The sequence below is a fragment of the Malaclemys terrapin genome, chromosome 2, assembly GCF_027887155.1.
Source record: "Malaclemys terrapin pileata isolate rMalTer1 chromosome 2, rMalTer1.hap1, whole genome shotgun sequence".
Lineage (NCBI taxonomy): Eukaryota > Metazoa > Chordata > Testudines > Emydidae > Malaclemys > Malaclemys terrapin.
In genome coordinates, this window is record NC_071506.1 from 277,307,317 (window position 1) to 277,331,012 (window position 23,696).

At 42.4% G+C, this 23,696-nt stretch overlaps 1 protein-coding gene across 7 annotated transcripts in view; it reads left to right on the top strand.

The window, feature by feature from the left end:
* ADCYAP1R1 (ADCYAP receptor type I) overlaps positions 1-23,696 on the top strand; it is a 190,053-nt gene that overhangs the window by 132,067 nt on the left and 34,290 nt on the right. For all 7 annotated transcript variants that reach the window (XM_054016617.1, XM_054016618.1, XM_054016621.1 and 4 more), the window contains 4 exons: positions 2,938-3,091; positions 6,697-6,757; positions 10,561-10,630; positions 13,366-13,457. In XM_054016617.1, coding sequence (XP_053872592.1) covers positions 2,938-3,091; positions 6,697-6,757; positions 10,561-10,630; positions 13,366-13,457 — 377 coding nt within the window. The remainder of the gene's footprint in view (positions 1-2,937; positions 3,092-6,696; positions 6,758-10,560; positions 10,631-13,365; positions 13,458-23,696) is intronic.

Here is a 23,696-nt window from a genome sequence, read left to right on the forward strand (position 1 = left end):
GAGGGAGTTGGAGCAAACAGCCAATCATCACAAGGGAGATGGCTATTAGCCAGGATGGGCAGGGACGGTGTCCCTAGCCTCTGTTTGCCATAAACTGGGAATGGGTGACAGGGGATGGATCACTTGATGATTGCCTGTTCTGTTCATTCTCTCTGGGCACCTGGCACTGGCCACTGTTGGAGGTGGTCTGTCCCAGTAGGGCCATTCATATGTTCTTATGTCCAGAATTAAGACTAAAACGCATAGTCTGGTGCCATCAGTAGAGCCGAGAATTCACTGCTGTAGCTCAAGCCTTGCTCCATCCAGGCAGTTTCTCTATTCCCCAAGCCTGGATGGCTAGAAGAGGATGGGGCGGAGGGGCACAAGAGACCAAGTGCCCCTGGATGAGGGATGGGAGTCTTTTTTAACACATCTGGGTTGGGGAAGAAAGAAGATTGTTCTAACAGACACTTAAAAATATCCTAGAACTTCAAACCATAGCTGTAATCAGGACAGGGTGAGCGGGGCAGCCGCCCAGGGCTCAAAGCCACAGGAGCGGAAAAAGATGAGGGGGGGGAACTGTAGGGGATGCAAATATGCTTGCTTGTCCTGGATGCTAAAATGCCTATTTATGGCTCTGCTTCTCTAGAATACCCCAGTAAAGTTCACTTAGTGAGGATAGCTGTTTTGCCTTTGCGCAGCAGCATAGGTTCATGCCTAATGCTGGCACGGCAGTGCCATGTTGTAGGAGTGACTGAATGGTGTGTAACAATAAAATACATAGATATTTTTTAAAATATATCAAAACTTTTTTGACCCTCAGGAAAAGTTCAGTTTATTTGGCTCCATTTTATGAGTAACTTTTTTGAGCTGGTTCTTACTTGATCCAAACCCATCATCATTCTGATGAACATCTAGATGAGTTGCTAAACTGAGGTCTCTCTTGCCCATCCACTTGTGATGTAAAGTCCCATGATTCTTTTCCAAAAGAAGAGATGGTTACTCTACTTTCTTCGTCAGCCTTTTCTTTCTCACTTAATCCGATTCCAACTTCTAAGGGTATGTCTATACTTTGAGCTGGCGGTGTGATTTCCGGATCAGAGACAAAAAAAAAATTTAACGTGCTTGAACAAAGACTAGGAGTGGATGGGCCACTACACAAAGTAAAACTATTTCCCCATGCTTATTCCCCCCTACACACGCACACAGTTCCTCATATCTCCTTGTCAATTGCTGGAAATGGGCCATTTTCATTACCACTACAAACAGTTTTTTTTCTCTCCTGCTGATAAAATCTCACCTTAACTGATCACTCTCCTTATAGTGTGTATGGTAACACCCATTGTTTCATGTTCTGTGTGTGTGTGTGTGTGTGTGTGTGTGTGTGTGTGTATATATATATATATATATATATATATATATATATATATATATATATATATATATCTTTCCACTGTATTTTCCACTACATGCATCCGATGAAGTAGGATGTAGCCCACGAAAGCTTATACTCAAATAAATTTGTTAGTGCCACAAGTACTCCTGTTCTTTTTGCAGATACAGACTAAGACAGCTGCTACTCCGAAACAGCTCAGAGATACTAGATCAGATTGAATTTGACAAATGGTTTTGGTTGAAAAAATTTTTTAGAGAGATTAAACATTTTGTTTTGACCATTTCATTCTGAAACATTTTGTTTTGACTTGTTGACTCAAAATGGAATTTCAAATTAATTTTTGGCCAATTAAAAAAAAAGGAAAAAAAAAAGGAGGGGAAACCACCATAGATGTCCAATTAAAAATGAAATACTTGACCAAAAAAATAACAACATAGTTTTGAGGCCACCGAAAACATTTTGAGTTGACTGAAAGAGTTTTTTTGCATTTTTGATTTGGTGAAAACTTTGTGAAAAAAAAACAATTTTGGTTCCTATCAAACCAGAATTGTTTTTTAAAAAAAATTGGTTCAGCCCTCCCAAACCGAAAATCCATTAACTCAGCCCCACTTCAGCAGTTTCAAAGTTTCCATGAACCTCAAATCACAAGTGATGAGTCCCACAGATCCTACATTCTGGTGGCCGGATCTTTGGTTGACATAAATGGGTGTAGCACCATTCCAGTGAATGGAGCTATTCCAGTTCACACTAGCTGAGGATGTGTCCAGGGGATGGAGTGTCAATGGGAGGCAACCAGGTGTCTCCTCCCCAAGCTCCAGGGATGAGCTTCCAGTTTTCAGGGCTATTCTGTGATGTCATTTTGTGAGTGGGTGATGTCGCAGGTTCAATATCATCCTGTTGACATGCAACATTGCAAAGCCAAGTCTGCTCAACCCAATGTCTGTGTAGGGTTCAACAGAGTTTGACAGAGTAGATTTGTAGTTTTGTTTAAAACTTTTCCCCGTTTGCTTTGTATGGTAAATCACTCAGCTTTCTTCACACTTATCCTCACTTTTCATTTCCTGACACTGAGTGACAGCTTCCACCAAATTGCACTGAAGTAAAATTCTGAATTTTGCACAGTAGGGTGCATCCTTTATGAGCCTCTTAGCAATCTCAGGCCTTTCCACACTTTTACTTCTATTTAATACCCCTCCTTAGATTTCTCTATACAAAACTGGATTCTTTTTCTTACCTGCACTTAAAGCATGGAGGACTATAATCTAGCAATTAGCTGCCATTGTCGGCATGCACCTTACTACTAGTAGAAGTTCTTAAGCTTCCTGAAAGCACTCATAAAATACCACCTAACTGCAAAAATTGGTTTTCTGCCCTTTAGAGCTGCACTCTTCAAGTGGCTTTTAACAGTTTTCATAAACTCTTTAGATGTATGTATTATAAAATAAAAGGCAAGATTGTTTTACTTGTTGTTAGAGGATTTTGGGACCTGTGTCTTGTTCTCGTATCCCCATCAAACAGGGGTGAAACAGCAAAATAACTTTATTTGTGCTTGTTTTTTGTAGGTGGAATGCAAAGCAGTGATGGTCTTTTTCCACTATTGCGTCATGTCCAACTATTTCTGGCTGTTCATTGAGGGATTGTACCTTTTCACCTTACTGGTAGAGACCTTTTTCCCAGAGAGGAGATATTTTTATTGGTACACCATCATCGGCTGGGGTAGGTGACATTTCTTACATGGGTTTTGTTTATTTTTAACCCTAATACATGCCAAAGACTTTACTCCCCCTACTTTGTTCTTGAAATGAGGAGTTGACTGAGAGCAAGCGAATGAGTGTAATCAAAGCAGAAGCCACCTGGTATTTTCAGTCACTAACTCCAGGCACTTGCATTTCTATGCTCTTCATGTGTTTGCGTGTACAAGTGTGTGTGACATGTAGTCTAAATGGAGGGCTTCCTTACCTCCCACCCCAAAGCCCCAGCATCATAACCATCTTCCTTGCCCAATTTGAGATGAACTAGACCTCCTTTTGGGAGTCCTCAGCAGTGCCCATAGGCAAGTCATGTGGTTGGCTGTAGAACCATGTAGACCCAAGAGTCTTTCTTTCTGAAGAAAACCAACATGCCTGTTGTAGCACTTCAAGAAATCAAAAAAGAAGCAAACCAAACAACCCCCACTTCTCCATTGTATGTGGAATAATTGATGTAAGGTTTTTTTCTCCTCCCACTGGTATTACAGATATGAGTATTGCCATTATAAACCAAACTGCTTCTTGTCTCCCAGTCTAGCCAGACCTGCATTAAAATAAGGAGGATTTTGCATCACTGGCAAGCATACAGTTTCTTTTAGGGGATTTCTCTTTGCAAGAAGAGTTCTTAATGTTCTTAATAGGAAGTTTTCTGCTTATACAAATCAGATATAGCAGCTCTGGCCCATTCCTTGAGGCTTCAGTCATGTCTGAAAGCTGATGGCTGAGTGGAAAGCATGTCTAAGTAAGGCCTGCTTCGCAATCCAGGGATGGATAGGTAAATAAGTGCTGGGTATCTTGGAAAGAAACAAACCGTGCTTTAGAGGATCCTGTGATAATATGTATTGTTCTTATATTGGATGTGAATCTTCTGGGACCGAATTCATCCTTCACGTATGTTAATCAGACAGTATGTAATTGAAATTTTGGCTAAGAATCCAAGATGCCAGACACAAGAGAAACCATTGATTGCAGCTGCTTGTCTCAGGTTTAATCACATATTCTCAAGGTTAGGCCCAATGTTTTATGTTTTGTAAAACAAGTTCCCTTCAAAACTGATCATGGATAGAAATAACTTCTTAGAGTTCTTCCGATTTGTATTATTTTAGCACGTACGGGCCCCAATTGGGTTCAGAGCTCCATTGTGCTAGGCCCCGTATATACACATAAGAGACAGTTCCTGATATGAAGATCATGCACTCTAAACAGACAACGAGTAGGAGGGGAAAGAGAGTCACAGAATGATGAAGTGAGAAAGCCAGGTATAGAACTCTGGTCTTTGTGATTCTAAACCAGAGCCCTAGCCACTCAACAACACTGCTTCTCACCTCAGCTGTCATGTAATCTAAAAGAGCAGGGCTCTGTGCCTAGGCGGAGCCCACTGAGTTTAATGAAACTCCTTGCAGGTGTAAAGCTCCAGGCCTATGTCTGTTAGCGCAGCTGAATATAGTGTTAAATATGAGAACAATATAAGACAGCCTACAGACATCCTGACCAAGGGATTGTTGGTCTATATAGTTAAAGAACTACCAGTCCATAGTGCAACCCTATCTCAGGTGAGTATTTGATTTCAGGATCATAAGTTCCCTAGAGCAAAAGATGTCCAACACTTCAAGGTGCAGGGGGCTGCATGTATAGGAGTTGAAGGGTGGTCCGTGCTCTGCAGGGCTGAGGCCTTCACCAGTGTTTTGGAGGGCCCCAAGTGCATTGTCAGCACTCAGCATAGAATTAATGACAATTATAAATGTGGATGCTTTTCTGAACTATTCAGTCCTCTTAGCCCTGCAAAACAGGACTGATGATTTCAGGAGATCGTATCTTCTCATGAGATTTCTTGTAATTTCTGCTCTTGATAAGGGAAGAAATTCTCTGCATGAATAGGCCTTTCAGTGGCATTTTGATGCTACTTTTATTCTGACCTTGCCTGGAACCTGGAAGTGCAGAAGCATGCAGGGGAGGAAATGATAAAAGGAGATGACATAACTCTTTTCTGGTGTGCATGTGTGTGTTCTCATTACAGATGGTCCCGGATCAGAACAGCCTTATACAATACGGAAGCAGGGACATGCACAGGAATTTAAATTTGACCCTTGTTGGAGGGGCACGTTGAACACACACATTATATACATTAAACCATATCAACACACGCACAAACACCATATGCACAGAAATAAACAGCAGTACACTCATCATTTCAACGAAAATCCATGTGTCATGGAGCTAGGTCAATAGATGTATCCACAAGTACTTGGCTACGGTGGGATCACAGAGCTCCTCTGGCCGGAGCAGGGGCAGAGAGCAAACTCCTCCAGTCCTGGGACTTGAAGAGTTCATGCTCTCGCTCCCCTCTGCGGTCCCATGGCTGGAGGAACTGTCAGCTCCCGCTGTGGCCCCAGGACCTGCGCCCCTGCGTGCCCCCTGCCCTTGTGCATGCCCCTGTATGGAAACGATGTTTGGATTACATTTGCAATCGATACATTGGGCCCGATTCTGATCTCACACCCACTTTTCATTGTTGTAGCTCCACTGACTTTTTTGGAGTAACTTCTGATTTACGCCATTGTAAGCAAGACCGCTTTGATCCACTCATGCTTACGGTTTCATCAGATCTTCATTTTTAATGCAATGTTTTGGTTTGAAATTTTAGAAACATCCATTATACACCCAAGATCCTTGGTCTTTCATAAGCATGAGAATATTAAAATTGGATTCAATTTAACACGTTTTATTTCCTCTCCCCAGAACATTTATTTTTGTTGCTGTTCATTCTCTCTCCATTTTAATTTTTCAGACTATCCGGGTATGTTCTTCTTTAACAGAGCTCTGCTTTGCTCAACCAAATAGGTGTAGAAAGTGGTATTCTCAATTTTAGTAGCTTCAGGACAGGGCCTGAGAAGATTAATTCTACTTATTAACCAATGTGACACCAACTCAGCTTTGCAAAATGTATAAAGCTTACTTGCAGCTGTCAGTCTCACTTCCTGCTAGACCCTAGGGTTGTCTACGTCCTTGTGGTTTCTGTCAGTCCCTGTCCTTAATCTTCCCACCAGGGGTTGAATCTTTCATTTGCCCCATTTCAAAAATACAATGCATGCCATTAAAACTCAACATTTGCCTCTGTGCAGCAGTTGCATACCACAGCATCTCTAAGTATAGGAAGCCTGGCTTATTTCCAGTGTTTTGTGTGGTGACTGAACAATATCAACAGCACAACAATCGAATACTACACCATTCTATGATATTGGCCTAAAACACTATAGACCCCTCCATGTCGTCATTTATACTCATGAAACCTCGCTGAAGTCAACTCACCCTCTCTGGTGTCGGACTTGAAGGCCTTACTCGCATGCCAAATCCTTACAGAGTAAGGACTGCGAGATTCATTTCAAGAACAATCCTACTGTAAGCTGTAGGGTTTGGGGTCATTCCTAGCAGCATTTTTTTCCTATAAGCCATTGAAACATAAAACCTCCATGGAGAAAGATTGTGCATCAAATGGAACTGATGTGCGGTCTGCAAATAAGAGCAATAAATAACAATAAACAAATAACAATTTCTCTCTCTTGTCTTTTGTAGGCACCCCGACAATTTGTGTCACTGTCTGGGCTGTGCTGAGACATCACTTTGATGATATCGGGTAGGTACCGTTGGGTGAGAAACCCTCCAGTGACCTCATTTTCAAATGAAGTTCAGAAGGGAAGAGGTCTGGTGGCTAGAGCAGGGGAATGTGGGCCGGGAGGCCTGGCTTCCATTCCCTGCTCTGCCACTAACTCATTGTGTAACTTTGAGCAATTTGCTTAGGCTAAACCAATGGTTCTTAACTTGCGGCCCAATCAACACAGAGCTGTGGCCCATGTGACGTTCTCAGGGCCATACTGGTAGTATTGCATGTGGCCCACATAACACACAGAGAGCTGCATATGCGGCCCACAATGGTAAATAGGTTGAGAACCATTGGGCTAAACCATTGAGTACCTAAGGTTGGACTCCTAAATACCTGTTTAAGCACAGAAGTAGACATGATACAGTGTCCCGAGTTGCTGCCCTTTGAAGCCAGTGGGAATTGCAGGTGCTCAGCATCTCTGAATATTCAATCCCAACTTCACCAAAGATTGGAGATGTTTGGATCTCAGGTTCTGGCTCAGGTCCATCTCTCTTAAATTCCCTCCTAGTGATTCAATGACTGACTACACATAAAAACCTCTCTCCATGGAGGATTGGGTTGTTGTTTTTTTATCCCATGTTCTATTTTGATGATAAAACAAATTAAATCACCTATTTCCATGCAAAACAAGCCAGAAATCCCTGTTGTATCATTATGATGATTATAGCACTGATCCTAAATGCATTAATTTCTTTTAGAAATCCAGATGGTCCCTGGTTTGGGGAGTAAATATCTCACGGGAGGAAAACCTTTGCTGCTTTCTTTCTTAGAAGTTAATTAACCTGCAGCCCATTTAGATGGAGTCTAGCTGAGTCTCTCAATGGCTATTTAAAAAAAAAAAAAAGATCAGCTAGGTTTGTTAAGGGGTGGGGAGGAAAAGCCAGCATGAGTCTGAAAACATTTCAGAAATTACGGGGCGGGGAATCCACTGAGAGAAAGGGAAAGGTCTGAAATTTAAAGACACTGACTTCAACTCCTGATTCAGCCCAGTGTAAGTGAGAAGGGAACTGGGTCTCTGGGACTAGATGGAGCCGTCTGTCAATCCAGAGTAATACCACTGAAGGGAATGGAGTGTCACCAGAGCTCAGAATTTGGCATCTTAAAATGGAAAAGGGCCTTCCCCCCCAAAAGAAGAAGTCGTGTGGTTCTGGTCTCCACAGCAGCAAGCCACTTGCACCTGTAACAGAGCCTGCCTGGAGAGTGCAGTCTTTAAGTCGATACTTACATGCCCTGCTGTTTTCTCATTGTTTTTCATATACTAATGTGCTCTTACGTCACTGACTCATAAGAAAGGGAAAAGTGGCTGCTGCTTCCACCCCTTCCATTCTGTGGGAGGCACACGGGTTGGACTAAAGTGGTCTTGGGAAATGCACATTTTTCCCTTGTAATTGCTTATGTTAAAAACCAGCCCATGGGCAGTCAGGTTCAGTGGAAAGTGCAAGAGTCATGCCTAGTGGTCAAAGCAGGAACTGGGAAGCAAATCCAGTCCCAGGGCCCAGGTGGAGTCAGGAACCAGTAGTCATTCCAGGAGTCAGAGCCAGGGCTAAGAGCCAGGCCAAGGGTCAGAACCAGGATTGGAAGCCAGTAGCCATGCCAAGGGTCAGAACTGGAGTCAAGAACCAGGGTCAGGGTGAGGAAGCTGGAGCCGGGAGCAAGCTGAGATAGTTGGGATTGAGCAGGAACGAGGTCGTGGAACAAGGCAATAGCAGGAGCAAGGCTGGAGCACGGCAAGGAGCAGCGGGCACAGGGAGGATCGCAGCTGTGGACATGAATGCATTGAGCGGCTAGAGAGCTGCTGCTGGGCTAACAGACAGCCAGCTGCTCTTCCTGACCAGTTAGGTGGGGCAGTCAGTCAGGTAGCCTGCTCCAAGCCAGCTGCACTTGTTGGGGTGCCAGAAGACAGACTCGGTTCCAGGCCCTGATCCCTGTCACCTTATTCCTTTATAGACAAACTCTTAGCCACAAAATGATGCCGATTAACACTGCAAAACTACTTTGAACGATGTCCATATGCTAACCAGACGTGGTCCCTCTCACAAGCCCTCCAGAGCCAGACTAATCTATGCAGGGTCCTGACAAATTCAGTTTTACAGATCCTGGCTGAAATGTTCACAAGTGCCTGCGTGGCTTAAGGGCACAAGAATCGTTGACTTTCAGTGGGACTCTTGCTCCTAAGTCACTTAGGCTCTTTTGAAAATTCCAGTCACTGTGTGTGTCGGGAGGGGAAATACAGGCCATTGTTTGTGCCTGACCCATTAGATCCTGCCCTAGAATTTCACCCCACATATATAAATATACTTTTCCTGTCTTAGACAACTTATGGAGTGGTTCATTTGTGGGTATGAGTCAGGACTGATGGGGAAATTTCAGATCTGTGCACCACATACACATGTGACATACACATGGAAGATGGAATCTGGCTCATAAACATTTCGTCTACTCCCACACACGTACACACAACAAAGGGACCATAGTTTTTAATGGACGGGTTTCTACTCTCCTCCTCCACCCCCTCCGCAATGTTTTGCAGGCAGGCATTTGAAGTACATAAAAGGTAAAGATAAACTTTCACAGTATTAACATTTTGTTCTTCTGAGTTCTTTTCACTGTTGGTTAGAATCCGACAACACATCACTAGAACCAGGATTTACAGTTGTTATTCCCGGCTCTACCATTTTTCCCGCCCCAAGCAAAAAAAAAAAAAAAAGCCAAAGCAACAACAAAAAATGCCGCCTGGACTGTGCCACCCCAACGCTGGCCGGAATGCCGCCCCATAGCATGTGCCGCCCCAGGCACGTTCTTGCTCCGCTGGTGCCTGGAGCTGGCCCTGGTTATTCCAATGGGGAGGAACGCTCACAACTTCAAGTGCAAAGCATTTTATGATGCCTGACGGTGCTAGGAAAAATAAATCCCAATGGGTAGCCATGCTTGGTTTGTTTTAAAATTAAAAACATTCATCAAAAGCTGGGCAGGGGAGAAAGGTCAGATGCATGTACAAGAGAAAAAAGTTTGCACTATTTGCCCAATTCTAGAAACATGTCCAAGGCCTGAAAACCCAGACTTAGCCCTCAAATGAGTGTCTGTATGTAGTCCTCATGCAGCTCCATAGGATTCAATTGTGCATATGAAGGCAGAATGGAGATCCAATGGGCAGACATTTGCTTTAATGATGGATTGCTGCAGAGGACAATACAACAGTTAAAATACGAACTGACCTAAACCTTTGCCCAAAACTCAGTCTGAACCGTCTCAAATAACACTTTGCTCTTCTGCACAGTAAACCTCAAAACACCCCCTTGAGCTAGTTAAGTGCTTGAATACCCGTTTTGCAGATAGATGGACTGATGCACACAGGCACTTGGGGCCAGATTTCCAAAGGTTCCTAAGGGTCAGATCAGTGGCTAGCAGGATTTCTGGCAGTGCCTAAACAGGTGAAGCACCTAACTGTGATTGATTTAAATGGGAGTTAGGTGCCTAACTCACTTAAATCTCAAGAGACACCTCTTTGCATATTAGGGTGCCTAAATACCTTTGAACATCTGGCCCCAGGTGATGTGGCTAAGGCTGCATAGGGAAGTCAGTGTCAGAGACAGGACTGGGAATTCTTATTTCTTGACTCAAAGTCTTGTGCTTTAGTTGCATGACGTTCCTTTCCTTCTTGTGACAAAGTTCCAATAGAAGAAAATATCAATGTACTGATGTGCTTGGTGTTCTCTTTCTCTCTTTCTCTCTCTCTTTCTTCCCCTGAATCCCCCTTTATTTTTTAATTATTTTAGCTGCTGGGACATGAATGATAACACTGCCCTGTGGTGGGTGATAAAGGGCCCCGTGATTGGATCAATAATGGTAAGTAACATATGTAAGAGATATCTCTTCATGGCTATCCATATGAGCTAAGACTGAATTAAAGCCAATGACTCTACAGGTTGTCACGTAGCAGAGGGCGAGGCTGGCTAGAAGTTGCTCTGCCCTAAGCATATTGGAAAATATCTGCTATTATGTAACATGCATGTACCCAGGTATTATTGCTCCCAGGGTTCACAGACACCTTTAGCATGCAGGACCTCTTTCTGGCTTTGGATAGTAAATCATGCACATTGTCTATTGAAGTGATTAATCACTGGAATAAGCTACTAAGGGAAGTGGTGGATTCTCTGTCTTCTGGATGGGTTTCTGGAAGACGTGTTTTAGTCAAACACAAGTTATTGGGCTCAATATAGGAATAACTGGAGGAAATTATCTGGCCTGTGTTACACAGGAGGTCAGACTAGATGATCGTAGTTCTCCTGTCTGTCCTTAAGTGCCGTAAACCACGAGTTGAGGACTTCAGTACCTCAGACATAGGTCAGGAGTTTGTTACAGGAGTGGGTGGGTGAGATTCTGTGGCCTGCATTGGGCAGGAGGTCAGACTAGATGATCATAATGGTCCCTTCTGACCTTAAAGTCTATGAGTCAATGGAAGTCCTAGCTGGGGCATCAGGATGACCCTGTCCTAGGCAGCGTATATTTGCTGTCATCGGCCCACCAGGCTTGCTTTGCCCCTATCAGTTGTACAATCAGGTGCCCACATGCAAAATGGGAAATGACTGCCCAGGAAGGAGTACTGCGGAAAGGGATCTGGGGGTCATAGTGGATCACAAGCTAAATATGAGTCAACAGTATAACACTGTTGCAAAAAAAGCAAACATCCTTCTGGGATGCATTAGCAGGAGTACTGTAAGCAAGACACGTGAAGTAATTCTTACACTCTACTCCGCGCTGATTAGGCCTCAGCTGGAGTATTGTGTCCAGTTCTGGGTGCCACATTTCAGGAAAGATGTGGACAAATTGGAGAAAGTTGAGAGAAGAGCAACAAAAATTATTAAAGGTCTAGAATACATGACCTATGAGGGAAGATTGAAAAAAAAAAACAGTCTTCTCTTTTCCAGACTGAACAAACCTAAGTGGGGACATGATAACAGTTTTCATTAACATAAAAGGTTGTTACAAGAAGGAGGGAGAAGAATTGTTCTTCTTAACCTCTGAGGATAGGACAAGCAATGGGCTTAAATTGCAGCAAGGGAGGTTTAGGTTGGACTTTGGAAAAAACTTCCTAAGTGTCAAGGTAGTTAAGCACTGGAATAAATTCCCTAGGTAGGTTGTAGAATCTCCATCATTGGAGATTTTTAAGAGCAGGTTAGACAGACACCTGTCAGGGATGGTTTAGATAATACTTAGTCCTACCATGAGTGCAGGGGGCTGGACTAGATGACCTCTCGAGGTCCCTTCCAGTCCTATGATTCTATAATAGAGCCATACTGGTTATAAGGCTTAGTTATGTGGGGGCAGATGCAAAGACTAAAATGGATTCAGAAAATAATAATGCAACAATTGCAGGTAGAGGAGCGTAAAACGAAATCATATGGATCCTGCAATTCCCGGTGACAGATCACTAAGGGAGATTCACCCTAGAGGATACGTAGGTGATGGTATTTCCACCCCCTTCCCTTGGGGTTTTCAGTGAAGGGAAAGCTAAAAATTATGTCTGGGGCTCTGATGGTAGATGCTGCTGAGGGGATGCACTGAGCAGAGCTGTTTGCAATTTTTTACTTTTGTTTTTTTTAATAAAAAATGCAGCAGCATTGAAATCAAAATGTGTTTTTGAAGACATCTCCATATGGATGAAACATTTGATTTTTGTCTGGAAAAAGAATTTCAGAGCCCAGGGACCGTGTTAGCTTTTGTTTCCGCGGGTTTTTTAAATCAAAAAATTGACATTTTTAACAGAAACCAAATGGGATTTTTTTTTTACCACTTCTAGTGTTCGGTCAGGGCATTCCCCAGCTGCAGTAGCCAAGGCCCCTCACTAGTCCGCACTGCCCGCTCTTTGGGTACTTCAAACCCTCCTGTCTGTCCTTCTGTAGAGGAGGTTGCAACCATTTTATTCCACCACACCTGCTCCCTTTTGGGGATATTATTCCACCACAGCCCCTTCCCTCCCCTCCCCACCTGCATGGATCTGTGAGCTGAATCCAGCTTCAGGGCTGCAAGGAGCAATACGGCAAAGCCACCTGCCTTACCCTCACTCAGTAAGAGAACAAATCAGCTCTTCCTTCACATGTAGCCTGATTCTGAGAGGTGCTGAGTGCATGAAGTCAATGGGAGTTGAAGGTACTCAGTACCTCTCAGGACTAAACTCTGGCCAGCCAAATACAGGCGTTCAAGGATCTGTTTCCCTTGCCGTTTTTGATAATGACAAATGCTGAAAACTGTTTACGTAAGCCTCTCATTAACTGTTGCTGGCAAAGGCATGCTCAGGTACGCAAGGGAGTCTGTGCCCACAAAATCTGGGCTTAGGGCAATAGAGAAAGTGGGAATGCTGCCTCCAGGGCATATTGCCCCACTATTAGTCATGACCCTTCAAGGTCCCCTCTCCACAGAGGTTCTGCAGAGTTCCAACTCTGCAGATTTGGGAGGAGTGAGGCAACGGGGGCCAGCGGGTCAGACACTCCTTGTCATATTAAGAGAAATACAGCATGGTTAATAGCATTCTCCCCATCAGCCAGGATTGCTTTTCACTTCTCTTTTTCTTCTCTTCCCAGATAAACTTTGTTCTTTTCATTGGCATAATCGTTATCCTTGTGCAGAAACTCCAGTCGCCTGATATTGGGGGCAACGAATCCAGCATTTACTTGTAAGTACAATGGCTGTCAAATAAGCAGTAATTAATTCCGATCTCTAATATACACATAGGAAAAACACCCTCAATAGAACTCAATTGACTTGTTTGGCTGTGTCATAGAGTCTATTAATGATTTTTTTTTTAATCCAACAGCCACTAAAATACTTTTTTTAGTGCCACCTTTGATCTCTCTTTAAAGCTCTTAGAAAATAATTTTAAATGCTATATATATATATTTTTAAAAAGGATTATGCTCAGATCAGTTATTTGGAAATGAACGTACTGTCCAGGCTTCGAGGATTATTATATTTATGGGACAGTTTGCTGTGCTTCATATGTTCCAAGGGCCTGATTCAGAGTCCACTGAATTCAGTGAGAGTCATTCTGTTAACTTCAGGGGACTTTATCAGATTCTAAGTTACGAAGTCCTTGTGAAGTTACATATATTCCCATTTTTGGACGGTAATTTTGAATCCATTCAACATAAACTAAACAATTGTTATTCTTTAAACTGCTTCAAAGCTCACAACTAATCTTAAATATGTCCATGTGAGGTTTTAAATCAGAGCTTGTTTTCATTTTGCCCTTTAATTTTTTTTTTTCAAAACATATATCCTGTCCATTAGCTCCTACTTCTTCCTCCTCCTGGAGAGTTGTTGTTAACATTGATTTGGCTGTAAATCCCCATGTCTGGTTTGTGTCTCCCATTAGAATGATTTTTGTTTTTCTTTTAAATACTTACGGAATGTTGAAAGGAAAAAAAAATAGCTACAACATGTCTGGTGCTCCCCCCGGTTTCCTGCCTAAGGACTAAGCAGGTTTCCCTTGCACCTTTCCAAAGTCCAAGCATTTTGTGCACGCTAAAACCCTGATTATTAGTCTGGCTTCTCTGCTTAGCACTGAAAAATCCAATTTAACAGGTTACAGGAGGAGATTTCTTAGCATGTAGGATTATGTTTAAAATTTCTATCTAATGCCTCCACTGTACCTTTGATAGCTACAACCGCAGCACGTTTGCACAGCCCAATGCAAAAGTTCTTACTTACACAAAAATCCCATTGAGGTCTGTAGTGTAGTAAGCAGTTCATTTTGTCACTGTTAAGTCCTGGACAGAGCATAGAGAGATCCTGTGTAGTGACCATTTTAAAGCTAATTTAGAAGATAGAACTTCAGGATCTTTGTCTCTGTTCAGCATCCTAAATAATTCTCTTTGCTTTCATTGCTATGGAGGCTTGTGTCTATGACAAAACACTGCAAAATCAATATTTGCCTAAGTAAGCATTAGCAGGTCTGGTCACTACAGGAACCCATAGTTCATTGTGTGAATTGCATTGACTCATTGATGAAGATCCATTTTTTTCTCCTATCCTATTATGTTTGCATGAAATGTTGGCGTTTCTGTAGATCACTTTCTCCTTTTGGTCTTCCCTCAATGGAACATCCATTTAATTAAAGTGTTTCACTCAAAGCTGTAAGCTTTATACCCTCAGACCTAAAGAATGCTTTAAATACATTCTGCGGATACACACTGCTGAGACTTACCACTCAGGAGAAACTGTAGTGGCTAGGTTAACCGCCTTACCCGCATGGTTTGCCCAATCCAGTGCATGAAGACTTCCCATGTAATTGCTTGCAGGAAATCCCCGCTGCATCTTAAATGGCAGTCTAGATGTGCAGAGCCATTTCTTCCTATGAATAGCGAAGTGCATGTTTGCTGCACATCTATTACATATGAGGCAAAGCATGCCATAAATTCAAATGATTACAATAGGCTATGAAGCATCCTTGCTATTTTTTAGTCAATATGGTTACTAGGTTTCACTGATATTTTTCCTATGTGTATAGTTGGCAACCAGAACAAGAAAACATCATATTTTCTGTTTCATTCGCTGCCATTATTTTTTCATATTTGTTTGCAACTTTATAAATGGACATGTATAAATATATCCTTCATTTATGTACATGTTATGAAGTGGAGTGTTGTTTATCCAAACAGATTTAACAGTAGCAAATGCGTGTAGAAGTGATGCAAGAAATAAAAAATGTATGCATAGATATACACAGGCAGATATAGTATATATATATATACACTGCATACTGTATACAAATCTGTCGTTACATCAGAGGTATGGTTATATTACCATATTAAAACTTCCATGGAATTTATCCTAGAGCCCATAATGAATATCTGCCCTGCCCTGTTCTGTTATCTCAGACTAACAAATGTTTAGTTTGCCCATTTCTTTAACCAGACAAAAAATGAAACACTTCCACCCATGTCTGCAGTAGTCTGAACACACCTCATATCAACAAACATGCTAAAAGCAGTTTGTCTGGGTTTTATCTTTTTGTTCTAATGTACCATTTTGAAAAAAGCACTGTGGAATTCAGTACTGTCCGGCTAAATGAGAAAGAAAGACAAGGAAGCTCATTCTGTATCCCAGCTGTGAATCCACAGACATGATTCACATGGACGAAAAAATAAATTTTCATATTGTCGAATACTGGTTGGAAAAAATACTTCGGGTGAAATCCTGGCCCACTGACCCCAATAGGAGTTTTGGTATAGGGCCAAGAATTAGGGCCAGAATTTCATCCTTTATTATTAAAATGAGACAAGCCATCAAAATTCCCACTCAGACAGTCCCATTGGGGTCAACTCAGTACTCAAGCCCCGGTTCAGCAAAGCACTTAAGCACACGTTAACTTGTTAAGCAAAGGAGTTAAACATGTGGCTGAGTCCCATTGACTTCAATGGGGTATAAGCACATGCTTAAAATTAAGCACCTGCTCAAATGTTTTGTTGAATCAGGGCATTAATAAACTGGAGGTTCACAAGTATATCTATGGGCAGAATTTGGCTTATTCAGTTCAGTGGATCTACTTATGTTACTGCTATTGCTCATGTGAATAAGGTGAACAAGATTTAGCCTCTGTGTTGCCCTAAAAAGATCACTGTGAATATGTTGATACACACACATACACACACACAGAGGCAGAGAGAGAGAGAAAAAGAAATGTCATACAGTTCTTTAGGATAAGTTAATTCATACATTTCCATATTAAAGAGCATGTGTATCTTTTTTATAAAGACAAATACTCTTTTCACCCGTATGGGACAAAAAAAATTGTATCCTTACTTTATATTCATCCATTAGGATAATTTTATATGTTGGATTTATTTGAGATGATACAGTATATGACCCATATATAACTTAATATGTAAATGGTTCCTTATATATTAAAGTCCATACACATGAAATATGATATACTATCTGTGTATATGAAACACACATGCCCTTTCCACATGGGTAAACATGCCTGTAACTCAAGAAGAATTCTAAAAAGCTGGTTACTGGCTTTGAGAGGAAATTTTATATTCCTATTATCTATATTGTATCTTTGCATATGAGGGTCATTTTATCAACTAGCTTACGCGTTTGCTTTCGCTTTTCTTTTTTAAATCCTGTTTCCTAGACACTATGGGCTAGTTTCACAAAAGGACATAGGTGCCTAAATGCGAGAATCAGACCCGACTGGGGTTCAAAAACCCTCTGCTCTACTGCCGCCTGTAGGTGCCAAAAAGCCTAAAAGCACTCAGCACCTACATTTTTGCCGTAGATATTCCTTAGGCACCTATGTTTCTGCCTCTGAGCATGCACACTGCAGCCTTGTGCCAGTCATCCAGACACCTAAGCCCCAGTGTGATTCATGAACTGGGAAAGATAGAACAGGAGTACTTGTGGCACCTTAGAGACTAACAAATTTATTAGAGCATAAGCTTTCGTGGACTACAGCCCACTTCTTCGGATGCATATAGAATGGAACATATATTGAGGAGATATATATACACACATACAGAGAGCATAAACAGGTGGGAGTTGTCTTACCAACTCTGAGAGGCCAATTAATTAAGAGAAAAAAACTTTTGAAGTGATAATCAAGCTAGCCCAGTACAGACAGTTTGATAAGAAGTGTGAGAATACTTACAAGGGGAGATAGAGTCAATGTTTGTAATGGCTCAGCCATTCCCAGTCCTTATTCAAACCGGAGTTGATTGTGTCTAGTTTGCATATCAATTCTAGCTCAGCAGTCTCTCGTTGGAGTCTGTTTTTGAAGTTTTTCTGTAGGTGTTCCTTCATCTAACTTGCTGTGGGGCCTGATCCGGTAAGGGCGCCTACAGAGGAGTTCCCAACAAAATGGCGGGGGGAGAAGCACAAGGACCTCCCTCATAACTTTAGCACAGTAGTTAGAGCACTCACCTGGGATGCTGGAGACACCCAATTCAAGTCCCTCCACCGCGTGATTTGGAGAAGGATTTGAACAGGCATCTGCCACCTCTCAGTTGGATGCCGTATCCACTGGGCTGTGCGATGTTTTGATGCAGGGCTGCCTCAGTCTCTCCTTTGGAAGCTGTTCCATTGTGGTAAGTCATTACAGAAAGGTACTGGCATAGGATCCTGGGTCTCCCAGCTCCTGGGTGAGTGCACCAACCACCAGGCCACAGACCCATTCTCATATTTTTCCTTGCTCTCTCTCTCTCTGGCCCAATGATCCTTTCCTTATTTATCCCCAATGGAACAGCTTCCAAAGGAGAGACTGAGAGAACTCCACATCAGAATATCCTCTAGCCCAGTGACTGAGTCGCTCACCTGAGATGGTAGATCCCTATTTCTCCATAAGGTGGAAGGGGAGCTTGAACTCACATCCCAGGGGAGTGCTCTAACCACTGGACTAAAAGTTGTAAGTAGGGCTATCGATTAATTGCAGTTAACTCACGCGATTAACTCAAACAAATGAATCACAATTAAAAAATGAATCACAATTAATCACACTGTTAAACAATAGAATACCAAGTGAAATTTATTAAATATTTTGGGATGTTTTTCTATATTTTCAAATATATTGATTTCAATGACAACACAGAATAGAAAGTGCACAGTGCTCACTTTATATTATTATTATTATTATTACAAATATTTGCACTGTAAAAAGGATAAACAAAGACATAGTATTTTTCAGTTCACCGTATACAAGTACTGTAGTGCAATCTCTTTATTGTGAAAGTGCAACTTACAAATGTAGATTTTTTTTTGTTACATAGCTGCACTCAGAAAACAAAACAATGTAAAACTTTAGAGCCTACAAGTCCACTCAGTCCTACTTTTTGTCACTACGACAAACAAGTTGGTTTACATTTATGGGCCAGAATGCTGCCCACTTCTTATTTACAATGTCACCTGAAAGTGAGAACAGGCCTTCGCTTGGCACTTTTATAGCCGGCATTACAAGGTATTTACATGCCAGATATGATAAACATAAACCTCTACCCCGACAGAACGTGACCCGATATAACACGAATTCGGATATAACGCAGTAAAGCAGAGCTTTGGGGGGGATGGGGCTGCGCACTCTGGTGGATCGAAGCAAGTTCGATATAGTGCAGTTTCACCTATAACGCGGTAAGATTTTTTGGCTCCCGAGGACAGCGTTACATCGGGGTAGAGGTGTATGAATCACAGTCAATGTCATGGTAATCAGTCTCCTGGGAGTGACCCCTTTAGTGGGCCAGGACTCACAAAGTTCCACAGGGGCAGGCCCCTGGCCTCCAAGCCTGGCCTGTCAGCACCAGAGATTCCTGTCTCTCTCTGTGACTGCCTGCAGCGAATCCAGCCAAGCCACATTTCTGTGGGAGGCTTGAACTGGGTCCCTCTAAGCCACAATGCTCTAAGGGAGTATTTACAGTGACGTTGGCAGCCTTTTCAAAGCAATGTAACCATTTACTAGTCACCTGGCACACAGACTATGAAAGTCCTTTGGTTACCATAGAGAAATTAAGGTTAAAGCGTAGTCCATGCTGGTTAGCCCAGGCCCCTGGCCAAGCTGTAATGAACCCCATGTTCGGGCTCTGCCTCTTTCACTCTCAATCTGACCCCCTTAGTCACTTCCCAGGTGAGAAAGCCCAGACTCCTTCCAGAAGCCAACCCTTTATCCCCCAACCTCATACCTTCCAGTCCTTTGCTCTCAAGCTGGGGGTCTTTGCTCAGCTTCCCTGCTGAGAGGTGGGGAAATCCATCTCCCTCTGGGTTCTTGATTGCTAGGTGTCAATGTTCTGGTGACTGGGTTCTCCATTGTTGTCTTGGATTTTCCACTGATGTGGGGTTGGCTTCGGACTGCCTTTTTTAATGACTCATTCAGAATCAGGTAGCTAGGCCACATGCATTGCTATGTCTCTTACCTGCCCTGAGAGCAAACTTGGTCATTTTCCCCCCGCTGGGTAGCCACGCAAAATATAGGGGAAACTGAGGCATGCATAGGCTTCATAAAAATATTACAGCAAATTCTCATTTTGTCACTGTGGCTAAGCCCAGGAGAGCATTTTCAGCTGAGAATCACAAGCAGAGGGAGGTGCCTCCCTGCTGCCTGGACTTAAGCACCTACCCCCAAAAGAGGGCTGGCTTGGCACCTCCCAGTGTACACCTACACTACACACTACGCCTAAGCTCTGACACAGATTTGTGCACAAAGCCCCCTTCCATCCACGCAGAAAACAGTCTGCTTCAGAGCATCAGGCACTCAGGATCAGGGTCCTAGGGCCCTACTGAGGGGACGGTCAGAGCCCGAGCATGGCTGGGACTTTGCAGTGTGGACACAGCTCAAACCACAGACCCATGTGAGAATGTCTGCGTAGTGCAGTGTGGATGTATTAGCACAGCTGTGAGGCCCGGATCCAGCAATTGTAAGCCCAGGCCTACAATGCAGTGTGGACACTCAAGTGCATGCTGGGTAACTCCGAGCCTACAAGCCTGGGTCCCACAGACCCAGGTTTACAATGCAGCTTAGGCATATATCCCCAGTGCCTAGCTTAGGTGAGTGCTGGATTTTCTGAAGTCCATTCTGAGACACCGGTCTGTCCCCATGCGTTGCCTGCCTAACCCAGGCTTTGTGAATCCCAGTGACTTTTTAGGCACCTAAAAACGAGGCAGGGTGATGCTCACCATCACTACACGTAACTTTCGTTGCGACTCTGGCCCTGTGGCTCTGATTCTGCCAAACATTTAAGCACATCCTTGACTTTATGGAATTTAACCATATGCTTAAGTGCTTTTCTGAATCGGGTTTCAGGGGGCCTAGTTTCCCATTGCCTTGGGGCCTTGTGCAGTCATTTCTACCTGTGCAAAAGTGGGCCAAATTCTCTGCTGGCATAACTCCATTCAGTGGTGCTCTTAACAATCTGGTTTATCAGGTTTCCCAGACTCGTCCTAGAAACATTTAACAATAAATTCATTTATTTTCTCTGCTTAGCTCATATGTATATTGGTGGCCCAATTCTTCATTCCCTGGGTACCCCACTGAAGTTAATGGGAGCTCAGAGTGCGCCCAGAATGCAGGGTCTAGTGTCCCTGAATATCAACCACCAGTAAATAGGTACCACTATGGTTCATACATCATACGAACTCGTTTTACCAGCATGCCAGAAAGTCGGATGTATCTCTGTTCACAGACCAATAGTTTCACTATAAAATGATGTCACACTGCATTCATCTATAACTGCCCTATAAGGGCCTCTTCGCTGGATGCATGGTGCATTATAGAGGAAGTATATTGCAATAGTACTGATGCTAAAGTCTATGTAGTGTAGCCACCATGATTGTGGGACTTGCTTCATTCACATTAAAATATATTCAGCACTGCAAATATGAGTGATTATCATCAAAATTAGACATTCACGCTCAACAACCTTCCCACTGATCATTATAAGTAATTTCCTGGGTTTTCAAGTTGAAAAGAAAAAAGTTAGAAACATTTAGTAATTCCCCGTGTTCTTGATTTTGTTTCTGTAGACTAGTTAAATGCTTTAGTGAGTGTGATATCTCCAGTTTTATCCATTTGTATATCCACCCATTCATTACCAGCCTTGTGCAGTTTGTCATCCTCCATTTGGTTCGGGCTCAACATCACCTGCGTGCTGCTCGTTCCATTTTAGATTGAGTTGCTCTAATTGTGACAGACCCAGACAGAACAAACAATGACTCAGTGTTTATTTTAATGATGCTTAAAACCCAAAGTTCTCCTTCCATTTTACTTGAGTGAAGGCCGGATTCATGAAAAAATATCTCAACCATTGAGAAGGGGGCACTGACTTCATTGTCAATGCCCTTTAAAATTACAGGACTCTTTTTTTCAGAGTTCTCTCTTTGTTTTGCTAGCTTATTTGACCATATTTTCCCCCAAATATCATCACTTGTTAATTATCCTTGCCTCCTACGGGCAGAAGTGAGCAGTCAAAGGCAAACAAACAGAAAGTTCAGGCCTGTGGTTGTTGGGCCATGTTCTGCTTTCTATTATTCTGGTGTCAGTCCTCAGTAGTGCCACAGACTTCACTAGAGTTGCTCTGGTTTGACACCAATGTAAATTCAATCAGGATTGAACCTGGTTGGAGTTTTGAGAACCTCAGATAAAAGGTTTTCTAAAAGGGTGAAGTGTTGATTATGTATTAACCTTCATAATTTTATGTATTATTTCTTTTTGATTACTGCCCGTGTAACACACAGGAACCCAGTCTGAGCTGATATCCCCTTCTAGTGGTTGAACTATGTAAAAATGGTTGTCTTCTACTGCCTGACAATAGCAACTTCAGCTTTTATATCCAGCGGTCCAGGTAGCATTCCAACAGATGACCCATCCAGGGGCATTGTTACATCCATATATTGAAAGCCATGTACCAAGTTATAAATGGGCAACTAAATTCTCACCATCTGTTTTAACTCTCCTTTTGTGGACTAAAGACAAGTATCTACTATTTAGAATCCTGCTTTGACTGGCAGAATCCACGGCAGATCAGTTGGTGCCCGCATCATTCATATATTTTTTCATGAATCAGCTGCGGAACAGGAAGCCAAGAAATGCTTAGCACGATGAACAGCCAAGGTTTTTTCATCCATTGCATGGCAAACACAAGTAATATGGTGAAGATAGTGGGCCAGATTCTGCACTCAGTTGCCCAGGTATAACTGAGCACAGAATTGTCTCTAGAGTTCTAGAGATAGTAAATACACCTGTAGTACAGAAATAATTACATTGAGGTGTCTAACTTAAAATTCACTTTACTGTATGCATGACCAAAGTTACTATTCATGAGAGGTTTATTTATATATGAAATGGAATGTAATTATATCAGTACGATAGGTTAAAAAAACCCAGGAGATGCATGAATCACTCATATGCTGGGTTGAGCCATAAGACTAAAATAGCGCAAACATTTCCATTAAGCTTTTCGCTTGTTCACTCATTGCAAAGGGCTAAAGCACATTTGATTGACATATATATATATTTTGGCTCATGGATGCACAGTATACTTTTTTTGGTTTGTTTCTGCTTTTGCTTTTTTTAACCAACTCTTCATCCTGACTTTTGTATCATGCCTGTTGAAAACTCAAAAGAAAAAAAATAAAACCACACATCTATCTAGCTAATTCAGGTCTACGTCATTCCTCCAATCAGCATCTTGCTGGAAAGAAAGGAGAAACATGGCATATACCATAGGTAGGTATGATTTTACATATGGTCCAATCTAAAGGGCTTAGGTTAGCGAATCACTGTCCTAAAGCAAGTGTTTTGGTAAACAACACTCCTCTGCAATTCACTGACAAAGTCACTGGAAATTCAATGATTCATTTTGCTACTGCTTTGTCTTGCTGCAAGTACTCAAATTAGCAGTGCCAGTTATTTCCAACAGGACCTTCCTGGCATAAACCCCAATTATAACGGGAAACTGCAGCTCCTTTGCTGAGCGGTCTGTCCATTGGCACGGCGCTTTAATTGCTTAAACACGGACATTATTAATTGGGGAAGGGAGGTGGAACTCCCACTAACACCAGAAATGCAGGGGTCTCTTAAGCAAAGGTTTATCCATCCCAACACTAGGAAAAGATTATAGAAACAGTGAACATTGGTTACTTGTCAGCACATGAGACAATGGGGTCCTAGTTCTCATTCCTAGAACAGCCAATAGGTATGTTGAAAATGGTTGCTCTATTTTTTTAAAGACTAAATCTTACAAAAGTTGCCTAGTTTTCAAGGGTAAAATGCCTCCTTCACAAATATTGGGTGGTATCTGTTTTAAACACCATTAAACAGACGATTTTCTGTACCTCTGTACCACACTAGGATTAATTAAGGTGAACCCCCTCCTGCCCCCAAAACTAATTGCAGAAAGCAGTGGACGTCTCTGACCTGCCATTGGGCTAT